The sequence below is a fragment of the Pseudomyrmex gracilis genome, unplaced genomic scaffold, assembly GCF_002006095.1.
Source record: "Pseudomyrmex gracilis isolate BER0280 unplaced genomic scaffold, ASM200609v1 scaffold_184, whole genome shotgun sequence".
NCBI classification, from domain to species: domain Eukaryota; kingdom Metazoa; phylum Arthropoda; class Insecta; order Hymenoptera; family Formicidae; genus Pseudomyrmex; species Pseudomyrmex gracilis.
The window spans coordinates 144,093-163,422 of NW_018020768.1; the positions used below are offsets into that span (position 1 = coordinate 144,093).

The following is a 19,330-nucleotide window of genomic DNA, read 5'->3' on the forward strand; positions in this document are numbered from 1 at the left end:
GAGAGAGAGAGAGAGAGAGAGAGAGAGAGAGAGAGAGAGAGAGAAAGAGAGAGAGAGTGAGAGTGAGAGTGAGAGTGAGAGAGCGACGAGAGCGAGCGAGTGGATTGTAATATAAGTGAGAGAGATTCCCCGTAACTATAAATAAATGCCGATACGTTCGGGACGGCTTCGCTCGCCCGTAAATCTCGAATCGGGGCATAATCGTCGAGGCAATCTGGAAACCGCCGGGAATCAAGGATGATCTCTCCCCGCGTGTTCGGGCTCCGATCCGGGCTCTTTCCCGATATGAGGCCCCAATGTGTTGCTTTACCGTTGACGATAAGGTAGAATCTAACCGTTCTCATCTCGGTAATCCAGGATCCTGTTATAAATCAGGCCCCGATGTCGACGCAGGCCCGTTTTGCGAAATTATCCTAGTTACTTATAGCTGCTACGTGTGCACTAGGATTATTATCCCTACTACTTCGATCATCTTCTTGATATCGTGACTCGTAAACCGGAACTCCAGAGCGCGATGCGCTTTATCGAACATTTAAATTTTATTTTGTCGAGAAAATCACGAACTAATCCACGAAAACTATATTTGATCAAATATAATGAAAAAAAGAAAAAAATAAGTAAAGATGAAGAGTAACGTTATATTTACTTCCGTTTCGTTAATCGCGACAATTTACACACAGCGATGCGCATTAGATGGAGATCGTCTCTTATAAGTTTTATCTCATCTTATTTGGAAATTACTCTAAAAAGCGAGGTTTTCATTTATCGCCGTAATAAATCTCAAGATGAAGCAGAGTTTTATTGCATAGAGTTTCATCACGTATCATATTAAGAAATTGCAATCATGTTCAAACCGAGTACGCACTTTCGTGATCCATCGCAAGCCAAGCTAAATTACATACGAACGCACGTACGTCTGGATTCGATTAAGCTGCGTGTCTTTCGCGAACGGTAAAGGAAAGTGCAGTTACAGAAAGAACTATGTATATATATATATATATATATGCGTTTATTTGCATCGCGTTCAATTCGTAAAACATAAATTATCATTAAATATAAGATAAATATATCATTAACAAGACTGCAAATTTAAACATGTATTATTTTTCAACACTGACTGACACGGGAAAAGATCGTTGAAATAACAAGAAAATTAATTACTGTATGGCCAACAAGAAAAATTTGGTCAATCCTTAATTAAATTTATTATTTTGCCAACAAAACATTTTGTTGGCAAAGATTCAGTAGGTTTAGCAAAGTTGTCTTGCTGGCCATACAGTAAATTCTTTTTTCGCGTATATTTCTTTTTTTGTATATGTGTTAAAAATGATCTTTGCGTGCAAATTAGTTAAAGCAAAATTACAAGTTGGAAAATATGTTTTGCAAAAAAAAAACAAAAAACAAACGTTTTTGTGACAAGAAACGCGATCGATCAATTCGTTTTTAGTAGATGCACGCGCACTCGTTCGTTCTTTTTCCGATAGATGCCGACATTGTCCGGAATTTTTCTCATCGAGAAATGAGAAATTCATTGTCGGTCTTAAAATAAACATTAAACAGAACACACGGTTGAAAAAAAGTTGGACAGTGAAACAGACTCACTGAAGAAAAAAGAAAAAAAAAGAGAGAGAGACAGAGGAGAAACCACGCCCGTTGATTAGGCGAATATCTTAATTACTGATTGCCCCTGTACGGGGGACTAATTAAATCGTAACTCAATCAAGACTTCGACTTGCCACGGCAATTTTACGAGCGCGGGGACCCCCCGATACGCACATGCATGCCGCGTTTCTAATGGCGTACGGATGACTTTAAAGCTCTGAATAATGCACTTTCCCATCCTTCTACCTCTTTTAAATAACTCTCTCGCTACCGATGTTTTTTTCGCACGCGGCAATATCTTCCTTTTTACTTCCCTTCTCTCTCTTTGCACGTCTTTCTTTTTCTGCATTGACGACCTCTTCGCTCCGAGTCTGCTTTCAAGGCATTATGTTCACTTGGAATAAAAGGAACAAGTAATTAGCAGTACCTACCGCCGCGTTCCTCCCATCGAATGATGTCTCTTCGGATCCTCCCACTTCGCGATCGTATAAACCACCATGAATTTTCAATAGCCGATCATGCAGATGCGTTTTCGAACTGGTTTGTGTCTGTTAGCACGATGCGGGCGCGCAAATTTTGCAGAGCACAAAAACGCGGTCCCCTTACATCCTCCTCCCTCCCCCCGCACATTTTAATGTACAGTGGATTCTTATTGTGTACATATATATATATATATATATATATGTACGTTTATTTATTTGAACGCAATATTTTTAAATTCATATTATGAATATTTTAAATTCACATATTTGCAAATTCAAGTTCCAGACGGTCGTAACACTATGCGGGTGTAAAGATACGGACTGAAAATACAAAGTGATACTCATATTTCATTTTTATTGTAATCGAAGTGAGATAGCAATTAACTTGTATAAAAATCGCTTATAATTATAAAACTTAGTTTTACACAGCATCTGCTGCATTTACTTGCTTGTAAAACCTTTATATGTGAGTTATCCCATGGCTACCGTTTTCTTATGTGATTTGCGTTTGCAAGCACGAAATAACAAAAATTGTGATTCATATCGTTTTATGCGCGAAGCGTGAGTGTTGGTTAGCCTGTGTAAAAAAAGAATAGGTTAATTAATACGTTAATTAATATTAAACAAAAGAACTATCAAAAGCAAATAATTTTTGACTAAGTAAATATTTTATAAAATATATACACAGAAAAATGTTATTTAATTACTTCGGAACCATCATCACTCCGTTTCTAATTAATTACAGCTCGTATTATTACGAAATGTAATATATTTTTTCTCTTTTCTTGCTTTTCTAAAATTTTTTATCTAATTTCTACATATTCGCACAAGATTAAAATCATTTTATATAGAGACAAAAAATTTCTTTCTCTCGCACGATAACACACATTAAGAGAAACACAATTACCTTTATAAACAATTACACCACTGGTCGACACCTTCCATTTTTATCCTGCAGCTGATTTTGTGGACATTTGCTTTTTCTGTCTGGTACGTTTATAATGTAAGCGGGAACAGGACGACCGCTCTCGATACTCGTTGACGGAAGGTTTTCCATTTTCTGACAAGACGTCAGCGACAAAATGATCACCAATAACACGTTTACAAACAACAATCTCACCAGATATTTCATTTTAACGTTTGTACTTCTCGTTTTGTTATTGTTAAAATCAGTTTGATTTTCGTACGTTCTTCAGAAACCAGAAGGATTAACGACGTCTCCTCTCAACGCTTCATTGGACTCTCTTATTGATCTGCCGAACTTCTCCGATAAATCGACTATTTATACCCATCTCCAGACCGTTACGTAAACAATTTTAACGTTGGAAGCAATTCCCTAATGTTTTTTTTTTTTTTTTTGAAATGTAAGAGAAAGAGCAATTAAAAAAGAAGTTGTCCTTGACAATCATATATCCTGAATATTCATTACGTAGTCGATGAATATAATTGGTCGTGTAGAGCCGTTTGTTGGATGTGCGGAATTGTGCGGAAGATATGTTTATATATATATTGTATATACAGGGTGTCCCAGAATTGCCGTACAATCTCTCGTAGGCAGGTAGAAGGAGTAAAACTGAGTCGAAAAGTCCTGAACCATTTTTTTCTATTATTTATAATAAAGGAGTAATTATTGAGTAAATTAGGCCAATCAGCGCAGACCTTTAGCCATACGCACGTCACTGAGCGCTCACACACACGAGGCGCGCGGCTCACTGACGTGCGTCTGGCAATTTAATTTAAAATATTGCGAAAAAACTCTTCAGCCAGGAGTCGAACCCGGAATCTCCGGGCCGTCCTTCTCTGTTAGGCTACCGAGGGCTCTACACGACCAATTATATTCATCAACTAAGTCTATAAAACTCAAGAGCCTGAGATGATTCTCAGTTTAATACTAATTGTTAAATTCACGCTGTCGAAAAAAGGGCGATATTACAGTATCAAAACATCTTTAATAGATGCACAGAATATTGCGAGACAAACTCCAAGTGCCTCGGTAGCCTAACAGGGAAGGCGACGGCCCGGAAACCCGGAGATTCCAGGTTCGACTCCTGGCTGAGGAGTTTTTTCGCAATATTTTAAATTAATTTGGGGGGGTATTCGAGGGTCCATCATATACGAGATGCAAATCTAGCATCCTATGTGACTCAAAAGAATTGAAATTACAATTCAAAAACTCACATAAAAATGTGAATTTGTTTATATATATATACATACGTGTATATATATGTATATAGACATATCTTCCACACAACATCCAGCGAACGGCTCTACACGACCAATTATATTCATCGACTAAGTTTAAAAGACTCAAGAGCACGAGATGATTCTCAGTTTAATATATTAATTCATTACGTACTTTAGACCTCGTACGTTCCTTCTAGAAATAAAAAAGAAAAAATAAACCTTATAGACACAAAACATAAAAGACTTGTAAAATAATAATAACCGCGATCTCGTGTGAGTCGGGAATATTTCGTTAGTGAAAACGATCGCGGGGGGGGGGGGGCGCAGTTAAACGCGAAACGAATGTCTTAAACTAATGCGGAGGATGGCAGAGACAAAAAGCGTGACATCAGCATATACGCGAATTTTGTAACAGATTGGTGTATCGCTGACCACTCCTTATATTTATAATAGCGACCGTTTTATCATTCACGATCTGTGCTCTTAGAAGCACAGTTTACCGGTCCGTACGCGGAGCAATTAATTACAAGCGGTTCGCATTAATCTTTGCAAATTGGGACCGAAATCTTCGGAGTTACGCCCTTGCAATTTGTACTACTCCCTATTCATCAGTTCGCGCAATAAAACCCATCTCCGAGTCGTTCTACAAAACAAACTCCCCCGATTTTTCTTTTTAACTCACCGACTTGACTAGACGAACCGGACGGTAGGAGGTAAAAGGTCTTTTGTCACGCGGGTCGGGAGCATCACGTCGCCTAGCGTTCCGACGAAATTCCTTATCCTCCGATCATTAAACCGACACATAAAAATGATTCGCGATACAGTCTCGGTGTTTTCCTCTCTCTCTCGTATTTTTAAACAAGATAAAACACATGTTTGCGTGCGAAAGAAGAAAGAATGTGTGTTTAGTTAATAATACAAAAAACGTACGGTTAAAAATAGCTATAAAAGCGTGAGATGTTCATTCAATCTTGTCGAGAATCGATTTTTGCGACTCGTATATTCTTCGGCAAGATATCGTCATCAACTCTTGCTCCCTGGGTGTGTACAATAATCGAATAAATGACTGCACGCCGTTTCTTCCTATTACACACGGCAGTGACATAAAGATATCTTTTTCTAATCCATGGCGGCATCCCTAAAATATTGTTTTTAACACGTGAGAGGAACGTTGCAAAATGTCACGATATATACGTATATGTTTAAATGTCAAATGTACACATATGTCTTAACCCTTCGTTCGACGGTGGCTGAGTCACTCAAAATCCGATGGAATTTTTTGTTAAGTCACGTCCGTTAACTAAATAATAAACTATTTAAATAATAAAAAATAAATAAAATAAACATGTTAAAATATATATTCAGTACGCTACGTATTTTTTGTTTTTTTACTGTGGTTCAATAAAGTTATTATTACAATATTATTATTATTATTATTATTATTATTATTTATGTACGCGGAACGACTTTTTTTGACTCAGTACAGGTCAGAAGCGATCCAGCCACAGTCTTTCGAAGAGTACACGTTGTCCGAGGATTAATGTAGGTATATTCCTTATTTTCCATTTTGCAATGAAATTACAGAGGAGGCAAAGGATAAAGAGTTTATTAATTTTAATCTATTTGATCGATGAACCTTTACAAACGTAGAGACGGTAAAGCAAGCGCATGTATTGCGCACGATAGCATCGACAATTTCGCCCGCGCAGATACCGACCGCCCAACTGTGGTAACCTTTTTTCACAATCAACTCTTTATCGGTATCGACGACTTTCGTGTGCAAATCTCCCCAGGATTCTGGATCCGCTCTCGTGCCGATATCTTTGTTTATTTCTTTTAAAGGCATACCCATTACCGCAACGGCGGACCAAACTGGCACTAAAACGTATTAACATAAAATAAAATAAAAATAAAAATAAAAAAAATAGAAACGTGCGGAAGTGTTAAAATAACAACTAAATTAAAGAGCAAAGTGTAGCGAAATTTACGACGTATTTTAATCTTAATTACCAGAAGCCGGTCCGCTCTCGCCGATAATTAACGCTTGGACCGAGCTCGGCGAAATTCCGAGTTTCTGAGCGATAAAGTATTGAAATCTACAACTATCCAAAAACGTTCCCAGTCCTATAACACGATTAGGTGGAAATCCTGATAGCTTCATGGCAACATACGACAGGATATCGACTAAATAAAAAAATCGGAAGAATAATTCAAATATCATACAGTAAAATGTGCAAGTGATTAAAACTTGTACTGACTCACTCCTCTTTCTCTCTCTCTCTCTCTCTTGTTTAATGCATTCAGAAATGATAAAATTGTGATTTTCACAGAAAAATAATTAACATTTGCTAATGTTATTGTTAATGTTAACCTTTCGCAGACAGACATGGGTCTTCCGGACCCACTAAAAAATTACATGTTGGCGTAATCTAGTAAAAATTAGTTTTTTTTTAAACACTAATATCTTTGAAACTACTAGAGAATTTTTCAATTTGTTTTTGTTTTTAATCAAAGCAGAATCGTTTGAACTTTTGATTAAAAAAAAAACAAACTTGAAAAAATATTGATTTCTCGCAGAGATATTTGATTTTAAAGTCGCGTGGGTCTCACAGACCACAGTCTGTCTGACTCGTGGATTATTTTTGAAATTTGTCGAAGGGATTTAATTTGTTACTGTTCGTCAAATATGTGCAGTGTCAGTTAATTAGAAAAATCAAGAACACGTCACGTGTGTTCAATTTTCGATAAACGAAACGCGTACGAAGACGTACCTGGCTTCGAAAGAATGAGAAGAACGCTATTTGGCGCGAACTTGCACACGTTCGGAATGACGTCCTTGAAAATTTTCAGATTATGATCGAGATAATTAGCCGGTTGCTGATCTTCTTGAGACTGGCTTCCAACTGTGATTACGCATACCGCGGCGTCTCTGGCGCAAGAATAATCTATCGAGACGTAAAAATATTTTTTTAAGTATGATTAATCGTGTGTAACGCAATCGATCTCGAAAAGAGTTTATATTTATATATATATATTCGAAAATATAATTCAAATATCTTCTGTCTTTTTAGTATATTTTCATCGGTTTTTTTAAATAATATTTATTGCTAATCAAAATTGAGCAAAGTACGTAGGCGCTTAGTACGCGTCAGTCATCGCGAGTGAAAGTTCAATTTTATTAGTATTTCAAGACGTCTTAATACAGACATGCGCACGTCACCTTTATGGCGACCTTATCATCGCAACCGAGCGCGCGGTTTACTTATCCGCACATTAAAGCGCGTTTCGTAGGTAATTGCTCGTTTACTCGCGCGTAATTCTCGCCGTTTTTCTCATTCATACCTTTCTCTCGTCTCACCTTTGGTGCCAATAATCCTCGGATTGCCGAGATACGCCGCCGCGTGGCTGATGTCTTCTGCTTCCGCCTTGGCGAGATCCTCGTTCGCGTCTATGAGAACAAGCTCGGAGGCGAGGCGCTGCGTTTACAAAATTACAAGAGAACCAAAGAAAGATAAGTGAGAAAGTCCAAATGCGCGAACAACAAAATTAGAGTTTAATTAGCAACATCCGGTGGTTACCCAGAGGTGTCATTCAAATTTCATCTGTAATTGCAAATAATATACTTGTCAAGAAACAACGTCGAGCAACGCGTCTCTCTTGCAAAATTTCTGCTTTGTTTGCAGAAATTTAACGTCGTTGCTCACCATGTTTGGCGACACAAACGCAAACAACTTACGCGGATAATTCATTCATGAATAATTATAGGAGACCGTTACGGCTTCTTCTCGCCTGCAAAGGAGACTGTCCTCCTCCGTTTCTTCGGCAGCCACGAGATCTCACCGCAGAGATCTCTCCTTTGCGACCACATTCGTTACGGAAAATCAAACGACAAGCATGAAGAACGCTTCCACGACCTTCCGTTCGCACGCGCTTCATTTTTTTTTCTCCCGCAATCAAGTTCCTCGCAACTCTTTTCTCGTAAGCATTTCCTACTTTCTTTTTCACAGTCACTTCTTACTTTCATTGAATACATAAATCCAAGATTATTGTAAACCTTATACGCAATTCGTAGAGTGCGAACGAGCGGTGAGCGATCGTCGCGTTAATTTACATTAATTTCTAATGACTCTCTTCGAGAGCGGCTCTCGAAAAACTAGTTTTAATTCGTGCATGCTGATTTGCGGTTTTTAATGAGAGATATTCGAACGATAGCACATGTAAGATAACCTCGTAAAAACTAACGAGCATTATTCTCTTAGATCCGTGTCGGATACAAACACGCGTATTATTACGTACGCCTTGCCGGCGCACTCACGTTCGAACAAATGAACGGTTTAAACATGTGAATTTGAGAGCCAATGCGAGGTAGATACTACTGGTTAGTCGTGTAAATTATAAGTGTGTTCAATAGCCAAACGTTTCGATCCTATTCACGTTAGTACTGAATCAGCCGTCGTCGGTATAAAATGTTTACTTGTGTCGAGATACGAGAACGACCAATTATTCTCATTCGACGTGTACATCGTTTAAAAATTTTTATTCATCCGACTGAGGTTTGCTGATGTACATCCCGAATCTATCTAGAAAATTATTGTTTGCCATTGAGGAAGATCCGAAACTAGGAAGATCGAAACGCTATTGAATAAATTTACTATTGAATAAATAATATAACAATCAATATTAAATTGAGGATCTCCTCAGGCTCGTGAAGTTTATTAAACTTAATAAATGAATAAATAATTAGTCTTAAAGAGCCGTTCGCAGGATGTTGTGCGGAAAATATGTCTTATATGTGTGTACACACATATAAGTAAATTCACGTTTTTCACGTGTTTTTCGAATTGAAATTTCAATTCTTAAATTCATATAGGATGCTAGTTTTGCATCTCATATATGATAGGCCCCGAATATCCTACCTAATTGATTTAAACTATTGCGGAAAAAGTTTAATAAATAATATAATTTTGCTATTGAACAAATTTACACCACTAATCAGTATCTATTTCGCGTTGGCCCTCAAATTCATATGTTTGACGTTCTCACTTTACTTACTTTTTCAATTTAAATGGAAAGTTATTTTATATTTGAAATATATGTTATTTCATTAAACGTTCAATTTTGAAAGTTATTATTTTTTTTATGTTTTTTATTTACTTTCTCGAACTGTATTTTTTTAACTCTTCTTATACTATGTCGCAAAATCATGTTCTACTGCGTGTTATTTTGTTGCGCAGGGAATAATATAATAAAGCCTTTTCGAAACGTAAAAATCTTATTTAGACAAATAGATATTACACAATAAATTACGTCCAATTTGTCAGAAAAGAAAGAGCCTGGAACGTTTTTGTGTGTCAAAATATATTTTTTCGTTCAACAAACATTCTTAACTTCAACGACATAAAGATTCTTTTTTTATACGCGAGATGCAAATCGAGCATCTAATATAGTTTTTTAAATTACAATATTTGTTAATTTATACTTTGTATATAAAACTATTTAGCACACGTACACCTAGTGCGCATGACTCTTGTACAAGTCTAAGTATTTCTCTGATAAGTACTAATAGAGACGTGTACAATTCTTCGTTATAACAAAAAAAAAAGGTTATGCGCATGAATTCCTCGTTAGTTTTGTAATTCAATATGGCTGCGAGAATATACTCGAAAATATTAAATATATAACGTAGAGATTCAGGCCCGGATATGCGCACGACACATCTTTCTGTTTTGTCCGGTGTAATTCACACAGCTTGATGCAGGTCATTCAACATGGTGTGTCGCAGCAGGACGAGAGAAAAAGAAAAAGAAGAAGAAGAAGAGGAATGCCTCGCGCGTGTACTCGCAGAAACTTACGGCAGATCCGCAAGGTGGACGGTAGACCGTGGTAGTTGTACGTTCGTATTTCGCGATGATCTCGTTGATGCGATCTGCCAAGCTACGACGCGAGGTGCAACAGCACGACTCGGCCGTATCTCTCTCATTTCTTACTCTTCGTGTTTGCATCTCCTTGTTTCTCTCGACGTTACGGTAATCGGGACATCTTCGCATTTGGGAAAAGCAAAGTGCCACCGAAATTTTGAACAGTCAAACAATCAAAGAGTTGAGGAAAATGTAATAGAGCAGAAGGGAAGTCGTTTGTCATAGTTAAGAGCGAACTTTTTTGAAATGATCCGTGGTATTATGCTTCGAGACGCGAGTAATTTTCCGTAAAAACTATTATTAGGCACAGGCGATGTGGTATAATCGGGGCTGGTATAGCCCCGACAGTAACGAGGTCCCTAATATGCCGGATATTCTCGACGATCTTTTGCGCGCACAATACACTCTCCGCTATATATATATATATATATATATTATTTAGTATCTCAATATATACATATTGTTAACATTACTCAACGAGAAGTTTACGATCCGTGAAGATACACGCGTATCCTGTGCGTCCCGCCGCATTGTTTATTCTGCTAACTTCACGGAAACCGAAACCCAAAATTAGTCGCCTACGTTTATATTACTTTCTACCGGAAAGTACCGGGTGGCGCACGAATATCACATTGTTGCGCCTTTGTGACGACGTTGGTTCACATCGCGTTGGTTCAACTTGAGCTTTTTTCTTGATGAAACACACGCGTGATGAAAAACGGTGATCTAACAACGTTTACAAAGTACTACAGAGTAGAACTCCGGTAATTACGAGAGAGAGACCTCGATCCTCTTCCTAGAATTCGAAATTATTTTGTTCTCCTTTCGGTTAACGATTGAATAATAGCAGGAGACAAAAATATGTACGTTTCTTTTCTTAGACTCTCTTAGAATGAAAATAAACGCGCATTTCTACGACTTCAACCGTACAAATGTTCTCGTCAAAAGAGTTTCTTGAGAATTTTGTTTCAAAACATGATTCACGCGCCAAGTCTCAGATGAAACTGATATAATATGCGGAAACACTGTTTGCGTTTCTCGGAGGCATTTCAGACGGATCGTTGTATAAATCGCGAAGTCTCTCTCCCGCTAGTCGCTAACATAAATCAATCGACTAGCCGTCCTGCGGGGGCGCATGGCCGACGTGTAAATGCTCGCGTTACGATCCGATAACGAGCGAAAGGATGCCCCGGCTTCTCTTTTATCTTTCGCCGTTTCTTTCTTCTACCTGGTTCTTCTCTCACGTTCCGCGTCCCGCTCTTTTCCCCTATCGCCGAATTTCCTCTTCTGGTCTTCCGTGGATCACATTTGCATAATAGCCTTTTTGAGGCCGGCACGCTAACGAGCCTACATTCAGGAGGCTCCTTCCCCCGCGCGTGTGCGCATGCGCGAACCCGCATACGTCGTTCCGGGCATTTCTCTCGGTCCCTTTTCGAGTTGCGTGCAACTCGAAAGTATTCCTTCACGTCAACGTGAATCGGTATTTAAACTTCGATTCTCCGCCGAGCAAATACGCGCTCGGAGCTAATGCGAATATGGCGCTACATCTCGTTCGCGTGGAATCATCGTGTTTAGATCGCATCCGATTTGTATCGCCCGATAAATTCAAGTGAACAATGCGCATTGCGCACATGCGCATCGTCGCGTGAGATGACGCTTTTTTTCGTAATATATAAATGACGAAAAATGTATGTACACACGCGCGCTTTATATTTTCATACACTAATAACGCGATAATAATGCGATTTAGTCGTTATTATACAACATAACTCTTGTGTTGTTTATAAATAATATTAATTAACAATCGAAGAGTGCGATTTAAAAGGTTAGGTTCTTGGAAAGAAATTGAAAACACGTTACCTTGAATAAAATCGCTATAGCGACCGCAACGCCTTTCGGTGCACTACCGACGACAACGACCTTGACGTGATGGCCGTCCACAAGACGCTCCGCCTGTTTGGTCAGTAAAAAAGTCACCGTGTTGCCGGTAACGTCAGGTGTTCTTTTCAATTCCGTCATCGTTTCCGACGCACCGATAACTTTTCGACTTCAATCCGACAATCTAGACAATTTAAACAAACCGGAAACCGATTGACATCGTGATTGATGTCTTTAATTGACACTTTCCGAAATTTTGCGGTCCGCATTAAAAATTTTGTGACGTGAGAGATTGAGAAACGTGTCGGAAAAGCAGACAGTCGAAGAGAGACTCTTTGACAGGAAGGCCGTGAAGTTATTGGGAGATATAAAAGTGCGTAACAAGTAGATTTCGTTTTGCCAATTAAGGACACAACGAATAACAATAACAATAACAACGTGGCGGTCGAATTGGCTTTGCATAACGGAACGATGCGAGAATTTTTCTTCGACACACACACGTGTACGTGTATCTCGTGTGTGCTCGTACCGTACGAGATGTGAACTTCAAGCCATCTTGTAGCGGAAGATATACAATTCGATTAACACGTTCGATCAACGAATGGGGAAGATGCTATCGATAAATTCAATCGCGTCTTACAAAATCAATTATAGAATTGGAAAAAATGCGCTCGTTACACAAAAAAAAAAACAAAAACAAAAACAAAAAACCGATGAACACTCTGAGCAGATGTACAAAAACAAATCGGCAATTGAAATGCGCGCTGTTACCGCGCTACAGTTTTCGTTTTTTTTTTCTTTTTTTCAAGAGATAGAAGGTCTCGGAAATTGAGTTGACAGCTGTTCGATTCGCACAGGTGGGATGCGTCGTGCGTTTCCCGGAGAGATGGTTCCAATTTCCGTTTCGCCGGGCCATTCGAGAAGGGTCTTCCGGAATCGGCTCCCGTTCCATCTTCCTATATATATATCGCGAAGTCAATTTCGATTCGCTATTATCGCAAGACTATATAATCCTATTTCGCGTCAAGGATCATTCAATTTTCCCCAATTATTACGTTTGCAAAAATCACAAATTGTATTATTATTATTATTATTATTCTGTATGTACATGTGACACACGGGAACAATTTCGCTTACGCACAAAGTAGTATAAAGGCTAACGCAGAAAAAGATTGGTTGTAGTTGAAATTATCCAATCTCCTTCGAGAGCCGCAACACCCGAGCCGCAATACCCGCTTCACGTGCAACGGAGAGAGGATGATGCATTTTCATTCGCCCTTTCACCTTAACGTCGTGCATCGTCGGGCTGCGTAAATCAAAATTCGATCGAACAAAAAAAAGAAACGATAATAGCCCCGCACGCATCGAACATTGTGGCGCGCCAAGTTGCGCATGCACCGAGCAATCTCATGCTCGGTTTAATTTTCCAGGAAGCCGAGTTTCACTCATACGTGTCGTTTATAATGGCGATCGGTTATGTATCGGCACGCGGAAACCGCGTCCGCCAGATGCATCGTCTTTATTGATGAAGATGTATTCTAAATCGCTTCTTTTCTTTCTCTCTCTCTCTCTCTCTCTTTCTCTCTCTCTCTCTTTTCTCCTCTCTTCCCCTTCTTTGCGATTTCCGTCGCGTTATCCGTTCGCAGATTCTCCGTGATTCCCGACTTCGTCTTTCTTCCGCAGTCAGTCGTCACTCTTCAACGTCGGTCGTCGATTCGCGAAGAATGCCGCACTCGCGCAGCACGTTGCGGATGTTGTCGGCGCACCGTTCCACCGCTGTCTTTTCCTGTTCGTTTAGCTTCTGCCGTACCGTGGCGTGCACACCCTCCCGGCCGAGAACACAGGGAAACGACATGTACACGTCTTTGTCGGTCCCGTGGGAGCAGGTCTGCGAACAGAAATTTTTCTTCGTCTTGTCTCCTCTTCATGCCAATCGACATGCAAGTGAGCGCGCGCCCGCGCGAACGCCTTGAAACACGTTTGTTTAACACGCAGTTATTCGAGAAGAATATCAAAAGGTCAAAAAGGAAATGGGATAACCGGCTAAGAATAAATGCTCTGACGCATAGTTTTCTGTAGTGTTTTGTACGTATCATTATTTTGTATTATTATTATTATTATTGTTAGTAGTAGTGTTGTGTATTACTCGATAGAAACAATATTTAATTGTAACTCTTACGTATATGTACGTCGACGCAGGCAACACTACTTTCGTATTCCTGACGATGGCGTCGACAATTTCAGCGGTGCAGAAGCCGAGAGCCCAACAGTTCGGCCCTGTCTCGCCTTTCTTCCGGTTAAGTTCGGCGTCGCTATAAAACAACAAACACACGCATGTGAATCTTATTATTTACCTTTCCCAACAACGTTTTTCTGTCGGAAACGTCCTACGATCTTTTAACTACTAACATTTTATTTACAGCTACGGAGATGTCGCGCCACTTCTCGGGATCATCCGCTTCGCCCATTCTTGCGTTTATGTCCCGTATCTTCGTGCCCGCCACGCTTACGCTCGACCATATGGAAACTGTGTGTAAAACACCAGATGTTTAAAGCCGTTAACTGTTTGATCAATTTACAATGCGTACTAAAACACGCACATGATGCGCGATTGGATACATAAAAAAAAAACGTTAAATATTTACACAACGTGTTCGGGAGAATAGAAATAAAATAAAAGAAAAATTATTTCTGTCGAGTAAATTTTTGGTTTTTTCGAAGTCGATATTTTTTTTTTTTTTTTTTTTTTATCAAGAAAGCGTGTATTTTTTCTCTTGCATCTTACAGCAGATGAGAAAAATACATTCGAATTTGTGTTTGAAGCCTATGACCTTAAAAAACATCATTCATTTTTTTGAAAAATTTGTTTTGAGTCTTCTTCTGTAGTATAAGTTTCTTCCTTCGAAACCATTCAAATTGTGTCATAAACGGTTTTTGTGTCATTAAAAACCAGGTATTTAAGTAGCCTGTTTCAACTTGGACACTTTATGTATATGGATAGTAATAAAAAAAATAACGATATTTAATAAACCATTGTCTTTTGAAGATGCACTCGATAGAAAAATTTTCTTGCTTGTAATAAATGCTGGTACGCAAGATTAGTCACAGAGAGTGTCGACAAAGAGTACCGGATGTGTCGCCCTGCGCGCCAATATTCACGCAGCTAATCGACGTGCGCGCCAGTCCCAGCTTCTGGCTCAGTAAATCTTGAAACCTGGAGGTATCGAGCAGAGTACCCGTGCCAAGTACTCTGCTCGACGGAAACTTGGACAATTTCCAGGTGATATACGACATCACGTCGATCGGTTGAGTTACGACCAGCAGCACCGCCTTGCACGCCAACTTCGACACGGTGGGGATGATCTTCTTAAATACTTCGAGGTTGTGCTTCACGTTCAGTTCCTCGCCGGGTTTTCTCTCACAAACCGCGATCACCACCACCGTCGAGTCCTTCACCTTATAGATATCTGGAATGCAATCGATATCGTCATGATCTTGAATTGTTGCGGGATTTCTTTAGAAAACGTTTGACGACAAGATCTTTTTTTTCCCCCAAAAAAAAAGATTTAAGACGCAAGCGTTCCGTTCCGAAGAGTCTTTTGTGATGAGCGCTCGGATATTCTCCGCGAAAGAAGTCGTAACGGGAAATAGCTCGGTTAAGCGTCATCAGATACGCCTTGCCGAAGAGAAAATTTTTCTCGCCGGAACGTCTTACTCTCTGACCGCACGCAATCATCAGCCGTTCGGAAGCGCGTGGAATACAAAACGAGAACAAGAAAGGAAGAAAAGAAGATCTCTCTCTCTCTCTCTCTCTCTCTCTCTCTCCTTTCGAGAGAAAGATCGTTTTTCGGTATCGAGAAGAGATGAAAGACCGATAAAAAAGACGAGACGCAGAAGACAAACTCGGCGTAGTCGGAAAAACAAAGAGTACAGAGAGATCCGAGAGGCGACACACAAAATGCTTGTAGTAACACACGTGTCGGTGTTACGCCGCGACTATATACGAAAGATGCGTTTACGAGACGGAGAGATGTTGTTACAGATAACTTAGCAAGACCGTAAAAAAGTCGTCCCGCTTGTTCCGGTAATTGCTACTTCGCACGAGACAAGATCAGAAAAATTCTGCTACGCCCCCCTCCTTGCTCTCACGCATGTCAGCGTCATTCGAGATCGACACGAAGAAAAATTCAAACTCAAATCATATATTTGAGATCGGAACTCACCCGATATATATTCGATAAAAGCTTCTCAAGCGCGTACCTATTGTCACATTTTTCTTACTACTTTTTTTTTTTTGAATTTTCAAGAAGGATACTAAGAAATGCAACACGCCGGAACAATCACGCGTTAATAAACGCACACTGGGGGGAAACAGAAAAGAAATAGAAAACCGTGTCGTGACGTCGATCGTGGTTGAGATAAAATAAGAGTGACGAAATTTACGATCGTGTCGGTGGAAAGCTCGAGGGAAACGCTCGCCCGGGTATATATAAGCACGCGGCGATGCGTAGATGGAGATCGAGATTAAAAGAGCAGGTTCCACCCGAGGAAGGGGAAAAGGATCTTCTTGTCCCCAAAACTCGCTGCTAAACCAAAACCCATTCTCCATCTATGCGACAGCGCTGCTGACCGTTATTTCTGATCCGGTGCACGTTGACAGGAACCCGTTGGCGGACAATCTGACGGCTCGTCTCTTTTAAAATGGATGTCGATCGGATCGGCGATCGCGGCGCACGGGTGACGCTCGGCAGGCTCATCAGTCCGAACGTATCAATTTAAAATTTCTGGAATTTCTGAACTGTCAAGAAGGCCGTCACCCCGCTCCATCACAAGCGGAAACCTTATTTCTCATTGCAGAAGAGTTTACGATTCGTTGATTTCCCGATCATGAATAAAGCATGGACGAGATGAGAGACTCGTTTCGGAGTGTGAATCACCGACAGCTTCAACACCGCTCTTTACTTTGATCCGGATTAATGCGATGACTAATCGTTTCTTAAAAATACTCGATGAATAAAGCGACTAAAAAAATTATAATTACATTATAATTAAATTGCAATTAAATTATCGTTAGGTAAGATCTTATATTTCATCTGATCTATGCGAGTCCAAATCAACTGTTTGTCAAACGCAACAAGTTTAACGCTTTATAATATTTACATATCGTTGCGCTCGCTTTTTCACACAAAGCGATAATTTTACAGCTACAATAAAATACAATTGATAAAAATGTAATAAAGTACCTGACGTGCCGGTCACGCGCGGACATCCGAGAAACATACCGGCGTGCTGAACGTCTTCGGCTTCGGCGGAAGCTCTCTCCGCGTTTTGATCGATCAGACAGATTTCGCTCGCTATTCGCTAAAAATCATGCGAAATTAAACAGTCAGTTAGACGCGCACGCGCGTGCTGCCTTGTGCTGTGTGAATATAACTAACTCTCATCAGAATCGCGATGGCGCAAGCCATTCCGACTTTTCTCGTGCCCAAGATCGAGACTTTGACATGATGCGGATAAACGTCGCACGGTCCGAGCTGTGTCGTTACTAGAGCGTTCTTTGTGGTAGTTGTCGTGATTGGAGTTCTACCGATCTATTATTAAAAACACGTTGTCTTGTAAATGCGCTTTTAAAAATAATATATTTTAGCAAGTTATTTGTATTTTCTAAATTCAAGTGTTGTTAGTGGAGTTGCGCAACGAATATTAGAAAACTTTATTCGGTTATTCTGTTTAATCGGCAATTTTTTAAATATTCAGTCGAACATCGAATAATTAGCTCACTATTTGGGTCAAGTACCGAATAGTTTTAAACATTAAAAAATTGTTCACACTCGATAAAATATGTCCACGTATAGACCAGAGCCTTTCAATTCGCACACGGCACGCGGTTTACGCCATAAGATCTCTATGCAGTCACGTGATCAGTTGGAAGGCTCTGATATGGACGATTTTTTCTTACTTGTAGAAGTCATAATTGTACGTGTACACTTTTTATAAAAGTAATGAAATAATTTTAGTAAAAACGAACTCACATCTTTTAACGTCGCGCGATTTAAGCTACACTAAGCAAACAAACTTGTCACAACATGCGCGCTGACGAGGAGAGACGCAGTTGGAAATGCCGCACGCCAACCGCATTATTTTTAAGAACAAAAAAACAGCCGTAATATAATTCAAAATGGTGAAATAGACCTTCCAGCTATGAAACCAAGATTGAGCTATGAGACCAAGAAGAGGTGGCTTAAATAAAATCGAAATTGAATCCAAAACGGAGAGAGATCAGAGGAACGTTTCGATCTTTATTTTTTAGATCATCATCAGCCTCACTAGGTCTATTTCATCATTTCGCATTATTTTTAATCCACGTCTAACATTCACCGAATATTCGATTAGATCCCGAATATATTATTCGTTGCGTCTCTAGTTGTTAGAAATAACGAAGAACGTTTTATTTTCGACTCACTTCATCGTATATGGTTTCGTCTCGCACCTCTCCGTCGGCGAGGCTGTCGTCTAAAAAGTCGTCTCTTTTATCCACGTCAGATCTTTCGTCAGCCATGCTTCTATTGCCAGCCGTTCGTTTTTTTATCGAGTAGCTACACACGACATCGTGTGTTTATCATAAGATAGAAATTTTTAATGTTAATTTTTAATGTTAATTCCGCTGTGTAGGTACTTTGGCATAACTGCTCTCACATCATCTGCGGCGTTAACGCTTTATAACCGGCCTCATGTCACCTCATCACTCTCATTACCTCAATCGCGTGACTCTCCTGTCCCACGAGGTTATTATCTCGATGGACGTAGCGACGAGGTGGCCGTTGCTTCTCAGGAAGAGGCTTTTAAATGAGTCGCGGACCGGCCCAGGAAGAGTACGGCTGAAGCTCGCGCTCTTATGCAGATCCGGATCGGCCTACGCAGAAACGAGGCATTGGTTTTTGAAGGTAAATCGAGTATCTCCGTTATACGAGGAAGAGAGAACCGTTCTCGCGAGAGGAGGAGGAGGTAATCCCACGAGAGAAACTCTAGCTGGGAGAATAACGGCGGAACTTATCCGCTCGCCGCGCTGTAAATTAGCCGCAGGTAGTCGTCGTAGAGAAACGCAAGTTCTCTCCTCCTCGTCTCTCCATTCCTCCCATCGCGCTCCGTAATTCGCCGGATACACACAACACACTCTCGCGCGCGCGAATATATATATATATATATATATACATATATATACATCCACCACGCGCGTGGTTGCATCTGCGCGTGCGCACACACGCG

At 40.0% G+C, this 19,330-nt stretch overlaps 1 protein-coding gene across 1 annotated transcript; it reads right to left on the reverse strand.

Moving 5' to 3' along the window:
- Positions 1 to 2,419: 2,419 nt before the first annotated feature.
- On the reverse strand, positions 2,420 to 18,822 carry LOC109858050. Its single transcript, XM_020434926.1, has 16 exons — positions 18,741 to 18,822; positions 18,528 to 18,660; positions 17,503 to 17,655; positions 17,308 to 17,425; positions 15,193 to 15,531; positions 14,474 to 14,591; positions 14,244 to 14,376; positions 13,759 to 13,952; positions 12,047 to 12,233; positions 7,627 to 7,744; positions 7,040 to 7,213; positions 6,279 to 6,452; positions 5,905 to 6,146; positions 5,199 to 5,406; positions 2,992 to 3,420; positions 2,420 to 2,661 (listed from the first exon to the last, which is right to left on the reverse strand). The coding sequence occupies exons 1-14, from the start codon at positions 18,746 to 18,748 to the stop codon at positions 5,230 to 5,232; spliced, it is 2,268 nt and encodes a 755-aa protein (XP_020290515.1). The 5' UTR covers positions 18,749 to 18,822; the 3' UTR covers positions 2,420 to 2,661; positions 2,992 to 3,420; positions 5,199 to 5,229.
- Between the last annotated feature and the right edge of the window lie 508 nt (positions 18,823 to 19,330).